The following is a 24,388-nucleotide window of genomic DNA, read 5'->3' as shown; positions in this document are numbered from 1 at the left end:
CAAAAAGACATCTCAGAATTCAAGGTTTTGTTTTTTGAGGTTATTAAGTGATAACAAATACTTTAGTATTGCTACCCAAATCAAAAAAGTAATGGTCTCTCTATGAAAAGAGGGGTTATTTCGTAATTTTGTCTACCTCACCAATATTTTCACCAAGTTTTAATCTCTAAGAGATCATGGTGTTTACATAAGAAGTAATGACCACAGTGAAAAATTCCATTCTGCAAAATGCAGCACTAAGTTTCACCAACCACGTTGTCCTTCTGTTACCCATTACTGCCTCCCTATGCTAATGTAGAACATGTGCAATGCAATGCTGGCAAGTATGGTTCTTTGACAAAATTAATTTTTGATTTTATAATCCTTCTAAAAACTGAACATTGTTGCCTGACTTAAGTAGAACTTTGAATCTCCTTACCAACTTTTTGAGATCTATCCTTACAACTGTCATCACTTGACAATCATCACTGTATTCAAAATGAATATTGTCTACATTTAGAATCAATTCCCTAGAATACATAATTCTTTTTCTTTTTTTCTAAAAGGTTTGTTCAAAAATGAATTAAAATTCTAACCTGGGGAAATATAATTACAAATTATAATGCATAGAACGTCCCATTTATTAAAAGATTGACCCAATGTAGCTGTGTTTTCAAAGAATGAAAATAACAACAGCATATTGTAAAAACACAGTTTCTCTGTGGTGAGGCTGTTCATTGTAAAGTTAATAAATGAATATGTATTGTATTTCAGCATTTTCCAAATAGAAACGCTACCAATTTTGAGCTGCAGGAAGCTACCCATTCTAGGGTTACTTTGATTTATGAAGAACATCTAATTTGCATTTCATAACATTAAGTACTACCTATTTAGTTTGATAATTAAAATATAGTCATGAAATAAAGTCAAAACCACCATTTTTTCCACAGTTAAATTAGGAAAGAAATTGTCTGATATTCTAAGTTCACTGACAGCTTAACAGACAAGCATATGTTAGGGTTGTATGTCTTCCTTGGGTCACATAGCTTTAAAATTTGGGGCCATCCTCATCCACCTGCAGAATAGTCTGTTTCATTACACACATTTAAATATATCAAATAGTTCTGATTTTCCTAACCACTATCCTAACCTAGAGCTTACTTGAATTCCAAATAAAACCATCTTGAAATTTAACCAGAGATTGAAATAATCTTTTTGCCCTCTTTTATGGGCATAAAGGTCATATGGTCCAATTAGATCAAATAGATGTTATTTTAATTTTATGTTTATTCTCTAGAAGCATAGTAGGTAGAATCGTTAGAATTTTTCTAACCAAAAATAGGAGTAGGTATGCCCTTCTTGTTAAATCTTCTTTCCTGTCTCTAGAATTCCATAGTCTCAACCCACAGCTTGCTTATGACCTTATGAGAAGCCCTGGGCCAGACCCATCCTAGCTTAGCAACTCTTGAATTCCTGACCCACTGAAGCTGTGAGAGAATAAATGTTCATTGCTTTGAGCTACAGAATTTTATAGTAATATGTTATGCAGGAAGAGATAATACATGTACCCACGTAGTATAAATATTTTCTTTCTTCAGATTTCTGCCCAATGGATACTTTATCACATAGGGATTTCTTGACCAACCCATATAAAGTAGCACTCTGCATTCCCATCATTTCCTCTTTCTTTAGCCTGATGCATCTTTCTTTAGAGCACTTATCCCTTCTTGATATGTGTTGGTTTTCTGAATTTAATTTTTTATCTGTATCTCCCCACTAGCATGTAAACTTCATGAGAACAGAGACTTTCACTACTATCTTCATTATTTTAACCTCAGTACTTAAAACAATGCATGACATGTAACAGATACTCAGTAAATATTTGGTGAACGAATGAACTGGAGCTAAAAATGTAACAGCTACATTATGTAGTAAGCTTATAATCTGCTAAAGAAAAGACATATACCTAAAAAAGTATTTATAACAGTATAATATCAAACATATTTGTAATGTACCATGTTGGTACTTGTAATGTGCCACATTCACATACTGATGTATCACATAAGCAATAAATATTATAAGATGGCAATGCTAGGCCTTTTGTTTTTTCCACCCCAGAGTTTTTGAGAATACCATTTATGGTTCTGATCAATGGATCTTTTTCATTATAATTGTTGTAATTGTGTTAGGAACAAGATTAAACATGCATACATGTGATTATGACTTCTACCCCCATGTCACCCTTCAATCATCCTCACTTCAAAACTTACTCCATTGTCTTTAGAAGACAGAGTACTGAGGAATGAGATAGTTCAAGACGGCTTCATGGCAGAAGTAGAAAAACTAGACAAGAAAGTTAGAAATTCTTGACTGTATGTTTAGTATATTTGGGTAACAATGGTCATACCAGCTTCAAATGGAAAATAAATATCAGGAGATAAAACAAGAATGGAGATATAAGGTAAGGAATGTGGTAATTTATCAACCCTAGTGTAAAAAGTACAGTTTGACTTATGAAGGAATGGAAGAAATGAGGATAGAGAGAAATAGTATATTAAAAGGCATTATTAAGAAAAATTACAGGGAGATAGAATTTGGTTAAAGATAGGAATTATTAAAGTTAATGCCGGGATTTTGAGCTGTGTTTATTTGGTAACTGTTAGTTCCTTTTACAGGGAGATTAGTCATGGGAGAAGTGACTTATGTGTTTCAGGTGTGTAAAGGTGAAAAACAGGGATTGGAAAGACAATCAGGGATGACAGTTAAATCTTTACCCCCTGGGGCACTAAAATATTGGCAGTAGAAGCAACCATAGCTTTGGGACATTGAAAAGATTGTTTGTAAGAGAAACAGTAAAATACTGGAGCTAGATAATTTCTCCTAAAGCCTTAAGAAGACATTTTAGATTAAATTTGAGGTTGTTTATATACCACTGTATAACTTGTTATTTTGCTATCACCGAGAGGTTGTGCAAGCTAAAACTATAACCATGTTCACAGAGTATTTACTTAGTAATGGGTTTTTAAAAAAATCTATGGCAGGCCATTATAGATAATTTGGGGTTCAGCCTCATACTTTGTAAGCATTAAATTAAGAATACTGTCTACCGTATGTATCACATAGTCTCTTTTTGAGTTAACGGCAAAATCCCCTTATCCATTTTCTTTCTTAGTCTTACAACTAACGGGAAATTATATGATGAGAAGTCATTATTTGGCCTCTCTAAAACCAAAAAAAAAATGACTACATACCAATGTTTAATCAAATTAGATTACAAACGATCCTCAACTTTTGATGGTTCAATCTATGATTTTTCTTTAAAATGATGATGCAAAACCATTGAAATTTGAATGTACTTCAAATTTTGAATGTTGATATTATACTGGGCTAGTGATATGTAATACATGAGATATCAAACACTTTATTATAAAACAGGTTTTGTATTAGATGATTTTGCCAACTGTAAGGTAATGTAAATGTTCTGAGCACATTTAAGGTAGGCTAGGCTAGGCTAAGCTATGATGTTCAGTAGGTTAGGTGTATTATATGCATTTCAATTTACAATATTTTCAACTCGTAATGGGTTTATTGGGACATAACCCCATCATAAGTTGAGAAACATCCATATAATGTAGTAAAGTACGTCATTTTAATTTTTTAAAAAATAAGGAAGTCATATTTTGTGTAATGAATGAAAATTCATGAACCCATATATTGATTTAACATAATTTAAATTTAACAGAAATATTTTTGAAGTTTATTAAAAGGAATGGGGAATATATGAACTATGCGTAGAGTTATTAAAAATATTATGATGATTTTGGAATATTTTTAATTGCTAAAGTACTAAGCTCACATAATATTTAGATCTAGCTAGAGTTTAGTACCATTAGGTAATTAGACAACCAGAAGAATGAAGAAGCACAAGCCCATTTCATGTAATTAGTCAACTCACTTCTAATGCGATTTCTCATTTCTTATTTCTGTCTTTTAATAAATTTGTATTGATAAATAAGAAAATAACAAGGACAGAAACAGATTTAAAAATTGGAAATGTGATTAGAGAACAACCTCTCAGATTGAACAATGAAGTAAAGATAGTTTCTTTTAAACATGGACTATTGTGACTTTCTGTTATTTTTATAGCTGTTTTTCACTAAATGTAAATACTTCTTAAAGATTCACCATGATTACAATTGATCTCTGTATGAGTTATAAAAATGCCTCTTCAATGGGCATGAAAAAAGGTAGAAATAGATACACAAAGTGATGCATTCAGAAAGACACCTACTAAAGACTGAGCTCAACTAAGGAGAGTAAAATTCCAATAGAAGATTTTGAGGGATACTGGTACAAGGAAAGGTACTTTTCATATTTTCAGTATCCTGAAAAGGTAGCATGCTGAGGAGGTCCAGAACGGAAAGATAGCAGTACAGCAGACAGGTGTGTATCAAGATTTTAAACTGAAAGGGGTATTTCTGGGTGATGTTATAGAAAAGTAGTACAATTTCAGTTTGGTTTGGGTATAATCGCAAAAGAGAGTATGAGAGATGACTTTAAAAGACTCTGAAGATCTACTTCTGGGTAGCTGTCTCAGTCATTTTAAAAGCTTACCATGGACAGTCACAGGTTCGTAAGTGGACAGAGTTTAAAAGAAAGTATATATTTTAGTTTTGTTGTTGTTTTAAACTGTATCAAACTTGAGACGGGCAGAAAGCATTCTAAAAATGGTAGAACACTAGAAATTTCAATAAATAAAAGTGAATATAAGGTCCGTGAAAGCCAGGTTTTTTTTTTTTTTTTTTTTTTTTTTTTTTTAACCTCTCTGTCCTCAGAGCCTGCGTGATAACTATTAAATATATAATTGTTGAATGAAAATGAATTAATGGATACAATGTCACAGGAAGAAAGGTAATTGAGAAAATTCTTACTCTTCAAATAATGTTCAGGATTTTTCAGGTGAAAAATGTACTTTCATGAAGAAGGAAAACAAAATATATTGGAAATGTCCTAAGCAAAAAAAAAAAACAGAAAAGGCAAAAGCGGTGTATTCATTTCACAAACACTTAAATGCCTATTATCCTATTTGAAACCATATATTCAAGTGTGGTTTCAAATAGGATAATGGGCATTTAAGTAAGTATAACATGTGAAAATGTAATGGCTATTGTATCAGCTTTTGGAGTTAAACATATCTGAGGTTAAAAAATATCTAGAAACTGAGGTGAATGTTATATCATGAAGACCTTTCTCCTGGTATAGCTGGTGGTAGAGTGGAAGAGGTAGAGTGGGATGATCAGGTTATCTCCAACTAGCTTTCCATCTAATGTCACTCATCATGCAAAGAATGTTTTAGAAAGTATGCTTGGAAGCCAGTTCTCAGAAGTCTTTTTGTATGTATATGTCTTAATCTGCTGAGGATGCTATTACAAAGTATTAGGTGGCTTAAACAAGAAATATTTCTCACAGTTCTGGAGGCTGGGAAGTCCAAGATCCAGGTGCTCTCGGATCTGGTTCTTGATGAGGGCCCCTCTTCTAAATCTAATTATTTTCCAAAGGCCCCATCTCCAAATACTATCACTTTGAGAACTAGGGTTTTAACATGAATTCTGGGGGAATGGGGCACAAATATTCAGTTGGTAACACTATAGTATAAAGTAGAGAATGAACAAAGTGAGGCTCCTGGTTTAAGTTTTAATGGAGCTCAATTTCTCTGCTTCAGTTTCAATAGTAACAAAAATATAATACTTCATTTCCGTAATGACCATTCAAAGAATAAATGCATAATATTGGTAGAGAAAAGATACATAAGATTAAAGTGCATCGCACTGTAATTTATATTTGTATATATGTGGAAATCATTTTCTTAATTTATTCTTTATGAAACAAGTATGTCACTTGTATTTTAGAACTTATAAAATTGAAATAATTTATATTCCATTTCATTGAGAATAGGGCCAAATCTGAAAGTTCAACCCAAGGCGTTGATCTTTATTTTCTATGGCACCATACTTAAGGCTCTTTCCCAAGGAACCTATTGCACCGTTTCTTCCTTCACTCTTCTCCAACACTGGCAGTTTACTTTGCTCCTCATAGATCTGAATAGACAAGCTGTCTTGCATGAAGTATCCTTAATTTGTTATGTAGAATCTCTGTCAATGTAATAGAATTAGTTAAGATTGAACATTCACTAGATTTTCTGTTTTTTTTTTCTAAAGGTATGGGATAATTAATGAGGAATCTATTTTTAAGGATTAGATTAATGATTAACAAGGATAGGTAATTATCATTATTATTCTTTAGGGCAAGAATATAAGGTTACATTTGTTTGGAGAGCATGTATGAGGCAGTTTATATGCATATGTGGATACATCCACAGGACAGGCAAATGTATAATATACAAATATGAATTATAAATTTAAAATAAAACATAGCATATGTCAGCTATGATCATTCTCTTCTTTCTCCAGGGCTATGCTTATGTATTTTCTATATCTTAAAATTGACAAGCGCCTGCTCCATGGATGCCTCAGAGACCATGCATCTTGTCAGTAGCATACTTAGAAGCTTAGCAACCCAACTTGGCAGAGGTATAGGGAATGATGCAGCACATATAATTTGAAATAACATAGACTTCTGCCTTGCTTGCTCAAATCTGAATTTCTGACACTACTACAAGTTCTGTTCACTTTTTATAGGAAACGAGATGGATACCAACCTACTGATTTATTAGCAATATTTTAATGGAAAATGGGAGCTTGAATAATTAGGAAGAAAAGAAAATCTTTATCAATTAAATTATGATTTAACTCTTTCTTTTGATGTCCTTTTGTTTAATCTATGAAGATCTTTTATTTGTAGGTATAAGAGTTTATATTAAATTAGAATTTTATACCAGAGTCTAAACTGTTTTAATTTTCATAGACACATGTTCAGTGTATCTATCTCTCTCTCTCTCTCTCTCTCTATATATATATATATATATATATTTCTCCATTCCCCTCTCCTTCCCACTCCCCTCTACCTACCCACCTCTTTCTTTTTCATGGAAATCTTTTAAAGAATATATTCTATTCCTCCTGGACATCCACTGAATATCAATATGCAGCCCTACATACAATTTATGTTCAACTTACATGAGATACCACATATACTTTTCCAGAATTTTAGGAATTTTAAAACATTTTAAAATATATTTATAATATATAAAATATAATTATGTCAACTTTCATGGTAATATTTTACCTGAAAAAATTTTAACCTAAAGAATTTTCTACTAAAAAAGAATATTATTAATATACCAGTTTCAGAGTTGTTAAAAAATATTGGTAGAGATCAGGGGGATCTTTATTTTAAATTTGCCTTTTGGTTGTTGTTGTTGTTGTGTTTTTGTTTTGTTTTGTTTTGTTTTGTTTTCTCTCTCCTCTGTAAAGTAATTGCAATTATAGAAAAGTTTTAAGACTTAAAGATATCAGAAGGTTTAGGTTAGAGCTTTAATAGGCCAAATGCCATCTGTTTCTACAATTTGTAACATTTTATTATTAACAACTCCAGAAGAAGGAGGCGGTCTATTTCGGTTGTGAGGACAGATTTCTGTCCATCTGTGCCCGTATTGCCGCATGTCACTTGTATTTTAGATCTACATAGCTCTGAGCCAATGTAGATGCCATGGCAAGGTCAAGAGGTGGAGAAGCCTGTCAGTACATTCTGTCTCTATGGCTGTGACAACCACAAATGGGTGCTTCTAGCACCGCCCTGAGGCAGTCATTCTGTTAGACCTTGGAGCTGGACTTTCTGTACTCTCATTTCAAGGGAAAATGTTAACTTTAAACATTTAAAAATATCAGACAAAGAACTGAATCTATGATGTGTCTCTGGTTAATGCCAGAATCCTTATTAGGGTGGCTCATTCCTCAACATTTGAAAATGTTGAAAGTCCTAAGGTGATTGTTCTTATTTTTATCAGTTTCTTTGTAACTACGGTGATGTTAGGGACAGCAGCATCTATGTGAATTTTTTATTTTATTGCGAAATAGCTGAAAAGAGTGTAGCAGGTTACGACTGACTTTAAATACTTTGAAATGTTGTCTGTTAATAGTCAACCCCTTAAACCCCTTGTTCCTTTAAAAAAAAAAAAAAAAAAAAAAAAAAAAAACTTAGTATCTCAAATCTCTAAATATGTGTGTATATATGTGTTGATGTGTTATCGTTTTTTTTTTCTTTTCCCCAAAGTGCTTATCAGATTGTTGTGGAAGAACTGCACCCACACCGAACCAAGAGAGAAGCAGGAGCCATGGAATGCTACCAGGTTCCTGTCACATACCAAAATGCCATGAGTGGGGGTGCACCCTATTACTTTGCTGCAGAACTTCCCCCAGGAAACCTGCCTGAGCCTGCCCCATTCACTGTGGGTGACAATCGGACCTACCAAGGCTTTTGGAACCCTCCTTTGGCTCCACGCAAAGGATACAACATCTATTTCCAGGCAATGAGCAGTGTGGAGAAGGTGAGCTTCCTCCAGGATTTGCTTTTTCCCTGCTTTGAAGAAAAGCTGAAGTCAAATTTTATAAATACTCAGTAGCATCTGTCAAGAAAAAAAAAGAAAGAAAAAGAAAATTTGCATGTAGGGGGTTTTGTTCTCCACAGTGTGCACAGTTTGGGGCCTCCTGTAGGGCTGAGGCCGCACGCCAGTTCCATTTCACAGGGTTCCTGTTTCCTAGTAACTGCTTCGACTGGAGGCTTCCTCAGGAAAGCCCACAATAGCAATTGAGAGTAAAATGATTTGAAAAGGTGGGTGTGCTGCTGCCGGGACTCCACCCCCAGTAACGATCCGGCATTGTTCTGTCTTCCTTGCTCAGTGGTGGCACACTTCAAGAGATTAAATTTACTGCAGGATAAACAGAATGCGTGTTCCACAGCAGGCTAATAAAACCTTATAAACTTTTCAGGGTTTTCAAGACAAATAGTAAATAACAAGTAACAATCCTCTGATTACAAAGTAATAGGGCGCCTGTGGTATATCTGACGGAACCTAAACAAAAGGCAGCCTGGCGATGACTGGCTGCTGAGCCATTACAGAAGGCTTCTCTCTGTTTCCCTGGTTGCCCCTCCTTTTCCCATTTTGGACACAGTTGTTTTTGAACACTGCCGCTGATCCCAAATGAATATTGAAGAGGAAAACACAACAGGACGTTAGGAATGACCAGCAGTTCCGTATGTGAGAAAACAACCTGGCCTTTCATGCCTCATGCTGTTCTCTTTGGAAAATTTTCTTTCCTAAAACTTACTGTTATTTGTTTATTTATTTATTTATTGGCAGACAGAAATAGAGGGAAAACAAATGTTGAGGATAGAAATATTCACAATTCAAAATCCAATAGAATGATGACATTTTAATGGACTTGAAGGCATATAGGAAATTGCTGGGTTTATGTAATTGAGTCCCTAAGGTGAGCACCTGGGAGTGCTACATGATATACAATTGCATCAGTATATTATATCTTGGAAGAGTTTAATTGGAAGACATAACAATCCGTTTGCATTTATGCAGGGGCCGTGAGAGCTTTGGGTATTGATTAACTGCTTTTGAATGAAAGCTTTGTTGTTTGCTTGCCTATGTGGTTGGCTTGTAGGTAGCAAAGAAAAAGGTCACAGCATCTTCTAAGATGTTCTCCAAAGTCAGAGGCTGCTCACAGTTGAAGATACTCTTCTCCTCTTCTGGTTTACCTCTAAAGAACAGGGGTCTTTAGAGAGTAGTCTAGTGTCCACTTCCTGCCCACGCATCATTCCATACCACTGTTACAACTGAGCTGCTCTAAAAACAGAACACTACGGAAGTTATTAGTCTATTCTGGGTATAATGTAGCATTGAGCAGGAAGTATAGTTTTGTCTGAGGGTTTTCATCTTTAGAGAGCTTCCAAATTAACTTTGGTTATTTGGTCTGTTATACCAGAGGAGTGTTAATGAATGTCTGCATTCTTTAAAAGCTTCTTGATATGAATTTTCTCTTCCAATTGTTAATATATCTACATTGTGGTTTAGTCAAAGTACAGAATAGCAACAATATATTTCACAGTTATCTTGGCAAATAGTTTTTTTTTTTTTTGAGATGGAGTCTGACTCTGTCGCCCAGGCTGGAGTACAGTGGTGCGATCTCAGCTGACTGCAGCTGCCTCCCAGGTTCTCACCATTCTGCTGCTTCAGCCTCCCGAGTGGCTGGGACTACAGGCGCCTGCCATCACGACCGGCTACTTTTCTTGTATTTTTAGTAGAGATGGGGTTTCACCATGTTAACCAGGATGGTCTCGACCTCCTGACCTGTGATCCACCTGCCTCGGCCTCCCAAAGTGCTGGGATTACAGGCGTAAGCCACCGAGTCCGGCAGCAAAGAGTTTTAAAGTTGATGTGGCTTCTACCAACAGAGATTGGTAATGCCAACAGAAAGTTAACAGCAATTGCTTTTAGGAAATGAAAATCCTTTTGGGCCTTTATGGGAATGTGAAATAATCTCTTGTAGGTTACCATGAAGGTCTCAGGCCACAAGTAATAGAAGTGCAAAATTTTATTTTTAATTACTAACTCCCCCCTCACTGCTTTATTTTAATTTAAAAATAATTTTAAAAAATGCTTAAGTGGAAATTGTAAACTCTTTTATAAATTATCAACATATAGAACTACTCAAGATGGAGTTATAAATGCATCTTGCAAACAGATCACCTCTGTTTTGTTTACTGGCTTCGATACCTTTTCTCACCTCTTGTATATTCAAGGATGTACACTGACTCAACTAAGTCCTAAAGGAGGAAGAGTGGGGCCAAAAGTAGCTGGTGGGGACATGTGTCTCCTACTGTCACCCTACAGCATTAAAAATAATAATGACATTTTTTCTTGTCCTTTCCTACTGCTTCTACTTTGTATATCCGCTCTGTCTAGCAAGAGGAGGAAAATTATCTATGCTGAGAAACATTTAACTCCTAATAGCTAAATTAAAAGGAAGAAAGAAGAGATAAATTACACCACAACTATGATGCAATGTTTTGATAATCTTTCTAACTGCTATCATTTAGCTCTTTAGTCATGCTGAGATCCAAATGAAAGTATATAATGTTCAGCTTTGGTCTGAGTCTACAGTTCTCAGATGAAAATTAAATTTATATTTGGACCTGATTTTTATTACTTTTGCAAATACATTTTTCTTTCTGATAGTTTACAAAGTACTGTATATGAAAATAGAATGCTATACTACTTGTCACAAACTAACCTGTTTCATTGCGAAGTAAAAACAGATATTTACATCTCTATAAAAACTAAAATATTTTTCAAAGTTCTTATTTTATATTTTTAAGTATCCCTAGGGAGGCATATTTTTAAAAGTTTTCTTAATATTAAAATTCTGTTGTTTATAATCCCTTTTTATGACCCCAGATGGATCTTTATAATAATTATAGTTTATGAAACAGGAAACATTATCTATACATTGACTCTTTTTTTTTTTCATTTTTCCTCTATCAGGAAACTAAAACCCAGTGTGTACGCATTGCTACAAAAGGTAAGAGGTTTGCGTTTTTTGCTTGTTTTAACTACACTCACCACCTTTCTAAAATGGAAGGACTTTGTTCCCTGCTTCAGGGCTAATTAAATATGGCATTTCTATTACAGTTAGTTCTGTGACTCACTTGGGTGTCTTTAACAAGTATTGGCGTGCTACTTCCCATCCTCTAGTACTTGACTGAAGGAATCTTGTTATGATAATAGGAAAGATCTAGAAAACCTTAGAAGGACTTATTTCTGCCATTTAGTGTCTGAATAGTCTTGTGCTGCTGATCAACCAATATCTTAGGAAAAGGTCAGGAATAGCAGATGAAAATAGCAAGTCACTTGTTTAAAAACCTCTATTACTTTCCATCATAGGTAATCAAATGTAAAACCAAGCTAATTCATGCTTATATAAGATTATAGGGATAGAGACTGGTCCATATCTTCATCAGTAGTGCAGTTAGATTGAAGATCATTTACTTTTTTTTTAAACTTACTGTGAGAAATCAGATCTGTGATGGCTAGCTAATAGTCAGGGCAATTCCTCCTGACCAGGCATATTATGACTTAGCTGTTTAGTTTCTTTGACAAGAGAAAACATTTGCATCTTTGAATGAGTATTTAGAGTTCCAAGTCGGGGAAAGTCTCCTGCATTCTCTGTGTTTTTGATTCTTCATTTAAGAGTTACCTGATTATGCCAACAAAGGAGAAATTGCTACTTGGTGTGTTCTAGCAAGAGAAACATGAAAAAGTTGTCTGCATGCAGACGTGGGCCTCCTCAGAGGGTTGGTTCTTTGGGTGTTTGTTGCCGGAATTAGTAGCACATCCACATTTGTGACCAGTAGTTGATTCATTTGGGGTAAAAATGAATGGCAATATTCTGTTTGTACTGGCAACTTTCCTTTCATTATTTTTCTCCATCTAGTCATCAGTCTGCTCAATCAGCATTTGTGCTTTACTCCTGATTTGTAAGGCAATAAAGAAAGACTTTCTCCTTAACTCTTGAGAGTAATAAAGAAGCTTTGTGGAAGAGAAAATATATACTTTTTTCAATTCACATATGAAGATTCCTTTTGATAGTTTTATTTTAAAAAGCAATTATTAAAGAGAATATACACAGATACATATTATGTATAAGGATTTTACTTTAGCTTATGGATTAGGAACGAGAGTTGAAATTTTTGAAAGATAATAGAAGAAGGCATTTAGGTCTATATCACCTGTCTTTTTCCAGATTTAAAGTAGAACCAAAATTGCAAAAGGGTCCCACATTGACCTCTGAAGTTCTTTAGATATGTCATGCTATGTTTCTGTAACTGGGAAATGATAGCTATATATTATCCTAACATAACTTTTTTATTCAGTTATTTCATTATTTGCTCTTGCCTGAGATGTCTGTGTTCTTTTCTCTCTCTCAATACAAATTTTAAAAATGACAAATACCACATGATATTTAAACTACAGGAGGATTGAGATCCTGGAAACAGTCTTACCATGTGGCATAAAATAATTGCCAGAAACTTTGAAGTGGTAAAAAACATAGTTCATTATTTGTCTAATAATCTAGTTCTGCTACACTTCTGGGTCTCAGTAATGCAGTGTGATGTACTGAGTAAGAGAAAGGACTCTGGCCTTGTACTATCTGATTTCAAATATTGACTGTGTCCCTTAGGAGTTTTTTAGTATTGAGAAAATGATGTAAACCTTCATTCCAAAAATTAAATATTAGAGTACCTACACCTTTTTATTGTTGTGAGGATTAAAATAACATATATAGGCCAGACACGGTGGCTCCTGGCACTTTGCAACACCAAAGTGGGAGGATAGCTTGAGGCCAAGAGTTTGATACCAGCGTGGGCAACATAGCAAGACCCTGTTTCTACTGAAAATAAAATAAAATAAATACTAGCCGGGCTTGCTGGAGCTCGCCTGTGGTCCCAGGTACTTGGAAGGCTGCAGCGGGAGCATCGCTTAAGCCCAGAAGTTTCAGTGTGCGGTGAGCTATGACCGTGCCACTGTACTCCAACCTGGGTGACAGAGTGAGACCCTGTCTCTAAAATAATAAAATAAAATATATATGAAGTGCTTAAATAGTGCTTAGCATATTATAAATAGTACATGTGTTAACTATCTTATCATTATACTAATAATTTTATACTTAAGAGGGACATAATTTAGGTTAGACAGTTATGAATGAAATATGTATAAAAACAAAACTAAATGTTCATGACTGAGATTGCGAGAACAGGGGAGAAACTAAGGGCTTTTTTGTTGGTTTGTTTTTTAATGTTTCTGACCAGATCTAATATATTTTCTTCTCTGAACAGTTAGCATTTTTTCCACATATGAAAAGCCAACCCTGTTTCTACAAAAACTAAAAAAAAAAATTAGCCAGGCATGGTGACATGCACCTGTAGCTCCAGCTACTTGGAAGACGGGAGGATTGCTTCAGCCTAGGAATTTGAGGCTTCAGTGGGCTATGATTGCACCATTGCCCTCCAGTCTGGGTGACAGTGTGAGACTCTGTCTCAAAAGAAAACAAACAAAAAAAAGAAATGAAATGAAATGAAAACGGAAAACTACTGCATTTATTAAAGTAGCATCAACTTATTGCCTGACTACATTTTAAACTAACATGCAAGTATGGTCAGCTTTGGTGTGAAATTTTTCAATATGAAAATAAAAAGTTTTCTGACAGGGCATTTTCAAGACACATTTAAGAGTCAAAATAGCATAATCATATGACTGGGAAGAGGCATGAAAGAACCTTCTGGTGAAGGAACGATTCAGTATTTCACAGGTGCATATGTAGGTGAAAATCTGTTGAACTGTATGTTTAAAATGTGTGCACTTTACTCTTATAAATTTGTGTGTGGATATGTAGGTAGATAGGTAAGGTATTTCTCAGTATTAAAAAATGAATTAAACATTAAAAATTGCATGACCAGAGTTAGAAACAGCACTGAGTATATTATAGGGGAGTCTGGAGTTTGAAAGGCTCCCCTTGCTAGCTTCAGTGAAAGTTTCCTTCTATGGGACAAGGTGCATTTTCAGTACATAAGCCACTTTCAATGAGAAGGACAACCCTGCCCAGGAATCCCTGGGCTGAATGGAAAGGGCGTAGAAAGGACCTTTCTTCATCCTGGATGACTCCTACGGGCAAGTCTTGTGTTCTACCTGTCCTACAGTCAGACCCTCTCCTGCCCTGCCCCGACCCTCTTTCCAGTGTCAGTTGTGCATACTGAAGAGCTGGAACCTTCCTTTCCTAATATTCTTTGTATTTAGATCAGTTTTGCTGAAAAGAACTTAGTTCTGGTGTCCCTCCATAAGACATTCCAGTTTGCAGTGTGACCTTTTACCACACAAATTTTCTGTTCAGGCCATATGCAATAGTCTGTTGCTTTTTTCTCATTTTTTTGAAAACTTAAAATGAATAGTTATAAACATTCCAAATGTAGTCTGGGACAAAGTACCTTGAACGAAATGTGTGTCTCTCTTGCTCACTCTGTCTTTCTCTGGAAATTGTTTTTCTAACCCCTTTATTTAGAAAAAGTTGTATTTTATATGGAGAAACCAGAGTTCATTGTTACATATTCGTATCATCTTTATAGAAAATAAAACATTTTACTAAAACAAAAAGAAAATGCTTATTTAGCCAAGTTTGAAGCTCTCTCTATATATACATATGTATACATCACTATATGCCAGGGACAAGTACAGAGTGAGAGTCGTATTAGATACAATAAATATTTGTTGAGTTGATAATTGAATTTGAACAAAATGTAAGGTAGATGCTTCAGCTTTCATGTTTAATCAAACAAGTTACAGTACTGTCTGCAATTATGAAAAGTGTTTATATGTGAGTTAAGACAAATTTATTAACTAACTAGAGTTGTTTTTATTTCTTTAACTGTGAATTTATATTGTGATATATATGTCATATTCTAATATAGAATACTTTTACCAAAGCTAAGACTTTATTTTAGTAACAAAGCAGTTAAAAATATTATCTATAAACTAATGTGAATTAAATGAAATTGAGTCCTAGTCTGGGTCTATATCAGTTTTATTCAAATGAGTTTTCTTCTGCTGAATTCTGTGATAGGAAGACAGTTTAGCTCAAATTGTCTTTTCATTGTAATCACTGCTATTCTTATGACTATATTCTATAGCTTCTTTGCTTTCCTGGTACTCACATTTCAGTGTGAAGGACCTATTCAAGTGAGTTAACCAGAATGAATGAGTTGATGTATTAGAGCACAGAGTATCAGGGGAACCCGCCCCTAATATTTCAATGTAGGTTCTTTCTATTTCCCATAAGTGTTGGCTAGCTGAGAAATAAAGAGAAAGAGTACAGACTGGACATGGTGGCTCACACCTGTAATCTCAGCACTTTGGGAGGCTGAGGCAGGCGGATCATGAGATCAGGAGATTGAGACCATCCTGGCTAACCCAGTGAAACCCCATCTCTACTAAAAAGACAAAAAAATTAGCTGTGCATGGTGGGGGGTGTCTATAGTCCCAGCTACTTGGGAGGCTGAGGCAGAATGGCGTGAACCCGGGAGGCGAAGCTTGCAGTGAGCTGAGATCGCACCGCTGCACTCCAGCCTGGGTGACAGAGGGAGACTCCATCTCAAAAAACAAAAGAGAGAAAGAATACAAAGAGAGGAATTTTACAGCTGGGCCTCCAGGGTGATATCACATATCGATAGGACCATGATGCCCACCTGAGCCTTAAAGCCAGCAAGTTTTATTAAGGATTTCAAAAGGGGAGAGAGTGCAAGAACAGGGAGTAGGTCACAAGATCACATGCTTCAAAGGACAAAAAGGAGAACAAAGATTGCATGCTTCTAAGGGCAAAATCTCAAACTCCTGATAAGGGTCCAACAAAGATCACAAAGCAAGGGGCAAAAGCAAAGATCACAAGACAAAGGGCAGAAGCAGAATTACTGATAAGGGTCTGTGTTCAGCGGTGCACCTATTGTCTTGATAAACATCTTAGACAACAGAAAATAGGGTTCAAGAGCAGAGAACTGGTCTGACGTCAAATTTACCAGGGCAGGGTTTTACCCCATCCTAGTAAACCTGAGGGTACTGCAGGAGATCAGGGCATATTTCAGTCCTTATCTCAACTGCATAGGACAAACACTCCCAGAGCGGCCGTTTATAGACCTCCCCCTAGGAATGCATGCCTTTCCCAGAGCATTAATCCTTGCTAGGAAGAGAATTTAGTGATGTCTTCCCTACTTGCACGTCCATTTATAGGCTGTCTCCAAGAAGAAAAATATGGCTCTATTTTTCCCGACCCTGCAGGCAGTCAGACCTTATGGTTGTTTTCCCTTGTTCCCTAAAATCGCTGTTTTACTGTTCTTTTTCAAGGTGCACTGATTTCATATTGTTCAAACACACATTTTACAATCAATTTGTATAGTTAACACAATTATCATAGTGGCCTTGAGGTGACGTACATCCTCAGCTTATAAAGATAACAGGATTAAGAGATTAAAGTAAGACAGGCGTAAGAAATTATGAAAGTATTATTTGGGAACTGGTAAATGTCCATGAAGTCTTCACAATTTATGTTCGACGGCTGCAGCTCCAGCTGGTCCCTCCATTTGGGGTCCCTGACTTTCCGCAACAACAGAGTCCAAAGGGAATCTAGCTATTATTACCTCTTATTACTTAAATTTGGGATGCAGGACATTATGATGAGAGATTAAAATTCTATCAAGTGTCATAAGGATGGACATAACTAAGTAGCATAAGAATGTACCATGTTTTGCTAATGAGGAACCCTGACTTCATTGGTGGATGTCTTTAAATTTTACAGTCAAAGTAGAAATAATAGTTCTGAATATTTTTATAGTTCTCAAGCGTAAGATCAGAACTAGAAATTTAAAAGGAGTAACACATACAATTTTCAACATTCATCTTTTCCCAACATTTTGAATTCTTTTTTTCTTTTTTCTTTTTTTTTTTTTTTTTTTTTTTGAGATGGAGTCTCGCTCTGTTGCCCAGGCTGGAGTGCAGTGGCCGGATCTCAGCTCACTGCAAGCTCCGCCTCCCAGGTTTACGCCATTCTCCTGCCTCAGCCTCCCGAGTAGCTGGGACTACAGGTGCCACCACCTCGCCCGACAAATTTTTTTGTATTTTTTAGTAGAGACGGGGTTTCACCGTGTTAGCCAGGATGGTCTCGATCTCCTGACCTCATGATCCGCCCGTCTCGGCCTCCCAAAGTGCTGGGATTACAGGAGTGAGCCACCACGCCCGGCCAACATTTTGAATTCTCAAAGTTGGTGACAGTCCGCCCATTACTACTGTATATCTGGAATATACTGTGTCTGACTGGTTTCATCTTAATTCACTTCAAGTTGGACCCTGGAACTTCTCTTTTTGCTCTCATTGCTAGTATAAGTAGACTCTTCTCCACCATGTTCTTGGAGAAATAGCCAAGTCACCGAAACAGAAAAGATATGAGTTGAGGACCTTCAAAGGTTCATGATCACTATTTTCATCCCAACCCCAAGTTAGATGGAAGTTAAATATTCCTTTGCTTTAAAAGTAGCAAACTATTATTGTTTGCATATGAAATATTACTAGTCTAATTATTTTTGACAGAATGATAGTAACTGGGATGCTAGGATAAAGAGAGAAATGGAAAAAAATAGAACTGACCTGAAGATGATTCAAGCATTTTGCTATTATAGAAATTAAACTGTTTTATGAGATTTCTGACCTATTACCCTCTCTTTCCTGAGAAGCCTGTTGCAGGTACCTTACATTTATGGCCACATCTACAGGAGAGAAGTGATGACATTCATTCATAAACTGATCAAACTGTCACTGTTAACTGTGGAAAGGATAGAGTTTCTAACCTAATTTTTGATGCTGTAATCACATACTTAGAAGAGACTGGAAAAACATAAATTGGTACAACCTAAAGGAAATAATTTATAATCCATTTCAGAAGAAAAATTCACTAAGGTGGGTGGTTATATCATCAATATTCAAAAATCAGTAGCGAAGCAGCAACAAAACAGTATTTTAAGATGATGCCATTTATAATATATCTTTAAAAATTAGAGTAGGAATATGTCTGGTGAAAGATAGGTTACACCTCTGCACTGAACACTACAAAACCTTATTGAGAGAAATTAAACAATACCTAAATTAATGGGAAGACACACCATGTTCATGGATTAGAAGATTCAATATTGGCAAAATGTCAGTTCTCCTACATTAATGTGTAGATTTAAAGCATTCAAAATCCCAATTTTGTTAAAAAAAATGGCAATCTGATTCTAAAGACAATATGAAAATGCAAAGGAATAAGAATATGCAAGGCTACTCTTAAATCTAAATACTGTTCCTGGATGTTATCAAGGCCTATGATAAAGTTATAGTAATTAAGACAGTGTAGTAATAGCATAGGAATAAAAATTCTGACCAGTGAAAGAGAAACTCCAGTAATAGATGCACACACACACGTTCACCATTTTTTATGGCAAAGGTAAAACTGTAGGGAAGAGGGGAACGGATACTCTTTTCAATAAATGGTACTTTTTCCATATCTATATGGAAGACATTATATCTTGACCCCTAACTCACACTATATAAAAAATATACAGCTACATGTAAGAGTTATAACAATATAGCTTTTAGAAGAATATAGGAGAACACCTTTTATGATGTTACAACAGGCAAAGATTGATGCCTGCATCCTCCACCAAAAAGAAAATAAAAATTTCAACAATTTTTTTAAAAACATAATAGGCAAAGATTTCTTAGATAGAAGACAGAAATATGCTGAACAAAAGGAATAAATGATAAATTCTACTTAAGACCTCTTTCTTGTCGAAAGATACCATTATGAGAGTAAAACAGAATTTACAGAGGAGAAAATATACTTATAATAAATATATCTGAAATAGGGCATATCAAAAACGTATTGAAAAAGTATTAAAACTAGTGCGAGACAAGAGACAACCCAGTAGAAAATGGAGAAAACACTTGAGCAGACACTTAAGAGAAAAGGAAATACAAAATGATCAATTAACCTATGAGATGGTGTTCAACAAGAAAATACAAATTGGAACCACAATGTGATTCCAGTACACCTATACTAAAATTAGTAAAATGAAAAATTGTAGAAAATACCAAGCCTTAAGAAGGATGTAAAATAACTGGAAATATCATACCATCCTGCTGGTGGGGGTATAAATTTGTACAACCACTTTGGAGAACTGTCTAGCAAAACGGACTGAAAGTAAACTAACCTATGTCCTAACAATTCCATTCCTGGGATACTCACCAAAGAAATATGTATGTCAATACACCCAAAAACATGTAGTACAAAATTTATAGCAGCACTATTTATAAAAGCAACAAACTAGAAACAGCCCAGCAACAACCATTAGTAGACTAGATAAATAAGTTGGGTATATTCACATAATGCCATGCTCTAAAGCAGAGAATACAAACTATGACTACACAAAATAATATATATAAGTATAACAAACATCATTTGAGTGAAAGCCAGACAACAAAGAATATACACTGTATTGTTTAATTTGTAAAAATGAGATAAAATAACTAATAAAAGTTAAAAGGTATATGCAGTAACTATATAGATGTATTATGATTTAAATATTATATTATCTAGAAAGGCATCTGTCTCAGGGGTTCCCGAGACTACCCTCAGATTTGGTGATTCACAAGGAGGACTCGGTCATCCTGTGAGTTGTCCTGTTCTCATGGCTATGACTTATTAAAGGGAAAGGATACAAAGCAGAATAAGGACAGGGAGAAGTCACATGGACAAAGTTCAGAGGAAGCCTCTTCCTATGGAATCATACACGACATGCTTAATTTCTCCAGGACGGAATTGGGACAGCACATGTGAAATGTTGTCTATCAAGGAAGCTTATTAGAGACTCAGTTCCTAAGGTTTTTAGTGGGGACTAGTCACATGAACCCCTTCCTGCTAGCATCTGCCAAGATTCCCTACTCCCAGAAGGAAACTAGACTTTTAGCATAAGGCACAATTTAGGCACAATGAACCACTCTTCTCAGGGAATGATGGGAACCCTCCCAAATCCGAGTTCCCGGACATCAGGCCAAGGTCAACTTTGCAAGCAGCCCTTTCCAAGAATTTCAGTCTTAGTCCTGCTACGTTAACTCTTTTCTGTACAATATCTATATCAAGTGTCTCAAGGGCTAGTTAAAAGAATATTTGAAGAAATTAGAGAAAAATCCCAAAAATTATACATACAATTAAAGAAGTAGAAAATTTGGATGTATGAAAAATAATTAGAAAATTAATTATTGACACTAAGAGAGAAATCTGAGTGATGATTTAAGGACCTCCTTAAGATAAAGAGTTATAACATAGGATAAAGTCACCCATAGCCTGTATCTCCCCCAAATCCTTCTCTAAGTAGAGAATATGGGCCTACTTTATTTGAACACTTCTGAATAGGATTTCTTGAAAACAATCTTTAGAACCTTCTAAGAAATGACAGCTCATTTAGTCATTTGCCGTTCAGATTGTATACCAGCTTATATAATACCATAATTTTACTATCTTTCTACACCCAATATGTATGCAGTTCAGGTTTTCAAACTCTTACTTGAGTAAATAAGAACAGGTATTTAAAAGCATATTTCTGGCCAGGTGCCATGGCTCACACCTGTAATCCCAGGACTTTGGGAGGCTGAGGCGGGCGGATCACAAGGTCAGGAGTTCGAGACCAGCCTGGCCAACATAGTGAAACCCCATCTCTACTAAAAATACAAAAAATTAGCTGGGTGTGGTAGTGGGCACCTGTAATCCCAGCTACTTATGAGGCGGAGACGGGAGAATCACTTGAACCCAGGAGACAGAAGTTGCATTGAGCCAAGATTGTGCCACTACACTCCAGCCCAGGCAATAGTGTGAGACTCCATCTCAAAAAAAAAAAAAAAAAAAAGCATATTTCAGATATGTTCAGGTATGGATAAAGAAAACAACAAAGATTAAGGAATAAAAATACATGATGACATAAAGTCTGTGAATTGTGGTGGTAAGTAGATATAGCATTGAACAGAATTTTAAGGAAGTGTAGAAATCTGACCTTAGGCCCCTTGAAAACCTGACCTTAGGCCCTTCTCATTGACTACTCCTTAACCATGAGCTATGTGCTGGAAAAAAAGCTGGGAAACCAGAGAAATTAAAGAGGAAAGAGGGAGGGAAAAACAAAGTTTCCAAAACTGCAGTATTATGCTCACTATTAGCGACAATCTAAATGAAGAAAAAGAGAAGAAAGGAAAAGAAAGACCACATTGCTGGGGCTTACACAAGTCTAATTCCAAGATTAAAAAAAAAAAAAAGAAAAAAGGAAGGCGGGGGGCTTGTGTCCTGAATAATGGACACTTCTGGTAAAGGAGCCAGAAAAACTTTAAAGACACTTTAAGCATGGCCAGATATGGTGGCTCATGCCTGTAATCCCAGTGCTTTGGGAAGCTGAGGCAAGAGATCCCTTCAGGCCAGGAGTTTGAGATCAACTTGTGCAACACAGTGAGACCCAATCTCTACAAAATAACGTTTAAAATTAGCCGGGCATGGTGGCACACACGTATAGTCACAACTACTTGGGAGGCTGAAGCAGGATGATCACTTGAGCCCGGGAGTTTGAGGCAGCAGTGAGCCATGATCACTCCACTGCACTCTAGCTTGGGCAACAGAGCAAGACCCTGTCTCTAAAAACAAAACAAAACAAAGCAAAAAACAAAAAACAATGCAGGAAATGTTTAGGCAACAATCATGGCAAATACAAAGACGTTACGAAAATGAAGAGGAGATAGGAAAAAAAACCACGTATAAATGGAAAAGGACACTGCTAAGGAATTTAGTAACCCCAAATTCATGAACGGTTATAATCCAATAGAAAAAATATATCCAACTCTATACCCATTACTTAGGTCTTAAGCCATATTTGAATTATAAATATGAAACCAAGTATCACAGGGCCAGTTCATTTATATATATTAGTTGTAGATCATTTTCAGGTTAAAATACCCCTTTTTAATTGTTGCTATTATTTTAGTATGTTTTTCTTATTCTTTGAGTCCTATAGAAAGTGCTTTCAGGGCTGTTTACCGGAAAAAGTGAATTCAAATTGTTCTTTGTCAAAATAAACTTTGTACCCTTTCAGTTCTCTAAAGATAATGATCAAATTTGACTTTTAATGAAATAGTTTATTAAAATTGAAAGTGCCAAAAAACTTTTAAATATATGGAAAGATAAAGATGGATGTGATAGGATTTTTTTTTTACTCTCTTATGTTTAAAGTTATTATTTATTAAATCAAACAACTCAGGGATTTAATTTGGATAGAGATAAAAGTCATACAGTCTTACCACCACAGCCTTTTAGAAACATAGAATCCTAGGATCAGGGAAGTTAAGTGTCTATTTAAAGTATCATTTCATATCCCTGTGACCTGTGGCAAAGCAGGATTATAGGCTGGTCCTCCTGACCCCCTAGTCCATGGTTCATTCTTCTCTGTGCTAAGGGTTCTCCATGGTCAAGGCTCTCTGATGGTAGGGATATGAAATTAAACATGAATGAACCTGTCCTCAAGGAGCTTTTATTCTTTTAAGTAATATGCGAAACAAGTAAAGTATGATGCAAATGTGCTATGTTCAAAATGAAAAAGACAAAGTGCCTGGAAAAGTGTAGTGAGCAATGCTTGTGTCCCACTGCAAATAGCATTAGCCTTGGATTCAGACTAGAATCTAGATTCAGATCCCCCCTCTGCTATTTATTGACTGTTAAGATTTGAACAAGTCATCTGAACTCTCTGTGCTGATGTTTTGTTATTGTATATAAAATAAAATTGGAGTTGAAAATTATTAATTTTCAGAACTAACAAAAGAGCAGGAATAATAGACGTGAAATTTCTAGTAAAGTACATGTGAGACATTTTTAATACAACTCATTGCTATTATTACTATTATTCATAATTGCTTTTGGTGGAGAAGCTAAGAGAAGAATTTTATGGAGGAAGTAACATTAAATCTTATTTTCCAAGATGGACGTTATTTTGACAGTTGGAAATGAAAGGGAAGATAATCCAATTAGCAGTAATTAGGTAGAACAAAAGCTATAGGACTAGAAAACATGCTTTACATCTAAAGAATAAAAGTTTTCTGTCTCATTCATATCAATGCAGGGAAAGAAAAGCTGGAAAGTTTATGTTCATATTGGACAGCACCTTGAATTCAAATTGCATTGCAAAGGCAACAGTAAATCACTGAAAGCTTTTGAAGTGAAAGCAGTTTAATCCCAGCTATATGTAACATTTTGGGTTAAAAAATTCTCAATGGCATATATGTTAGATTGATGCAGTGAAATAGTAGAGGTAAAGAAACAAGCTGAAAGCCTGGTGCAGCTCTTTTTTCTCAGCCTTTTCTCTTTTCTTCTCTTTTTTTCTTGACAATTCACCTCATAACCATTGTGGTGGGTCAGAGCATGGTAGGACCCACACCAGTGGGAGAGGGGAGAAGCAGCAGTGGCCCCACAGACCTTGTCAGAGCCTGAGCTGGATGGAGGAGGCAGTCTCACAAAGTATCAGCCTCGTGTGGCATCTCAGAAATCAATCAGATTCAGAAGCTTGTCTTCATGGGGACGGTGGGTGGCACGACCCCGTGTGGGAAGTAAGAGCTTGAGCAGGGAGAAGAGTGTCCACATGTGGAGGTGAACTGCTGGGGTTTTGGAGCCCAACTAGGGCGAGTGAAATATCAACACACTAGGCAATCCACCTTGGGAAATGAGAGCCCAAGTGTAGTGAAAAGGGGACCTGTCAGGGACACATGGCATGGTGTGAGGTGTCA

At 35.8% G+C, this 24,388-nt stretch overlaps 1 protein-coding gene across 5 annotated transcripts in view; it reads left to right on the top strand.

Annotated features, from left to right (window-relative positions):
• PTPRK (protein tyrosine phosphatase receptor type K) overlaps positions 1-24,388 on the top strand; it is a 559,982-nt gene that overhangs the window by 445,863 nt on the left and 89,731 nt on the right. For all 5 annotated transcript variants that reach the window (XM_028847097.2, XM_028847096.2, XM_078001187.1 and 2 more), the window contains exons 12-13: positions 8,212-8,485; positions 11,492-11,528. In XM_028847097.2, the coding sequence (XP_028702930.1) occupies positions 8,212-8,485; positions 11,492-11,528 (311 nt within the window). The remainder of the gene's footprint in view (positions 1-8,211; positions 8,486-11,491; positions 11,529-24,388) is intronic.

The sequence above is a fragment of the Macaca mulatta genome, chromosome 4 (assembly GCF_049350105.2).
Source record: "Macaca mulatta isolate MMU2019108-1 chromosome 4, T2T-MMU8v2.0, whole genome shotgun sequence".
NCBI classification, from domain to species: Eukaryota; Metazoa; Chordata; class Mammalia; order Primates; family Cercopithecidae; genus Macaca; species Macaca mulatta.
Note: the sequence above shows the minus strand (reverse complement) of the source record. Positions and strands in the feature narration are given on the sequence as shown.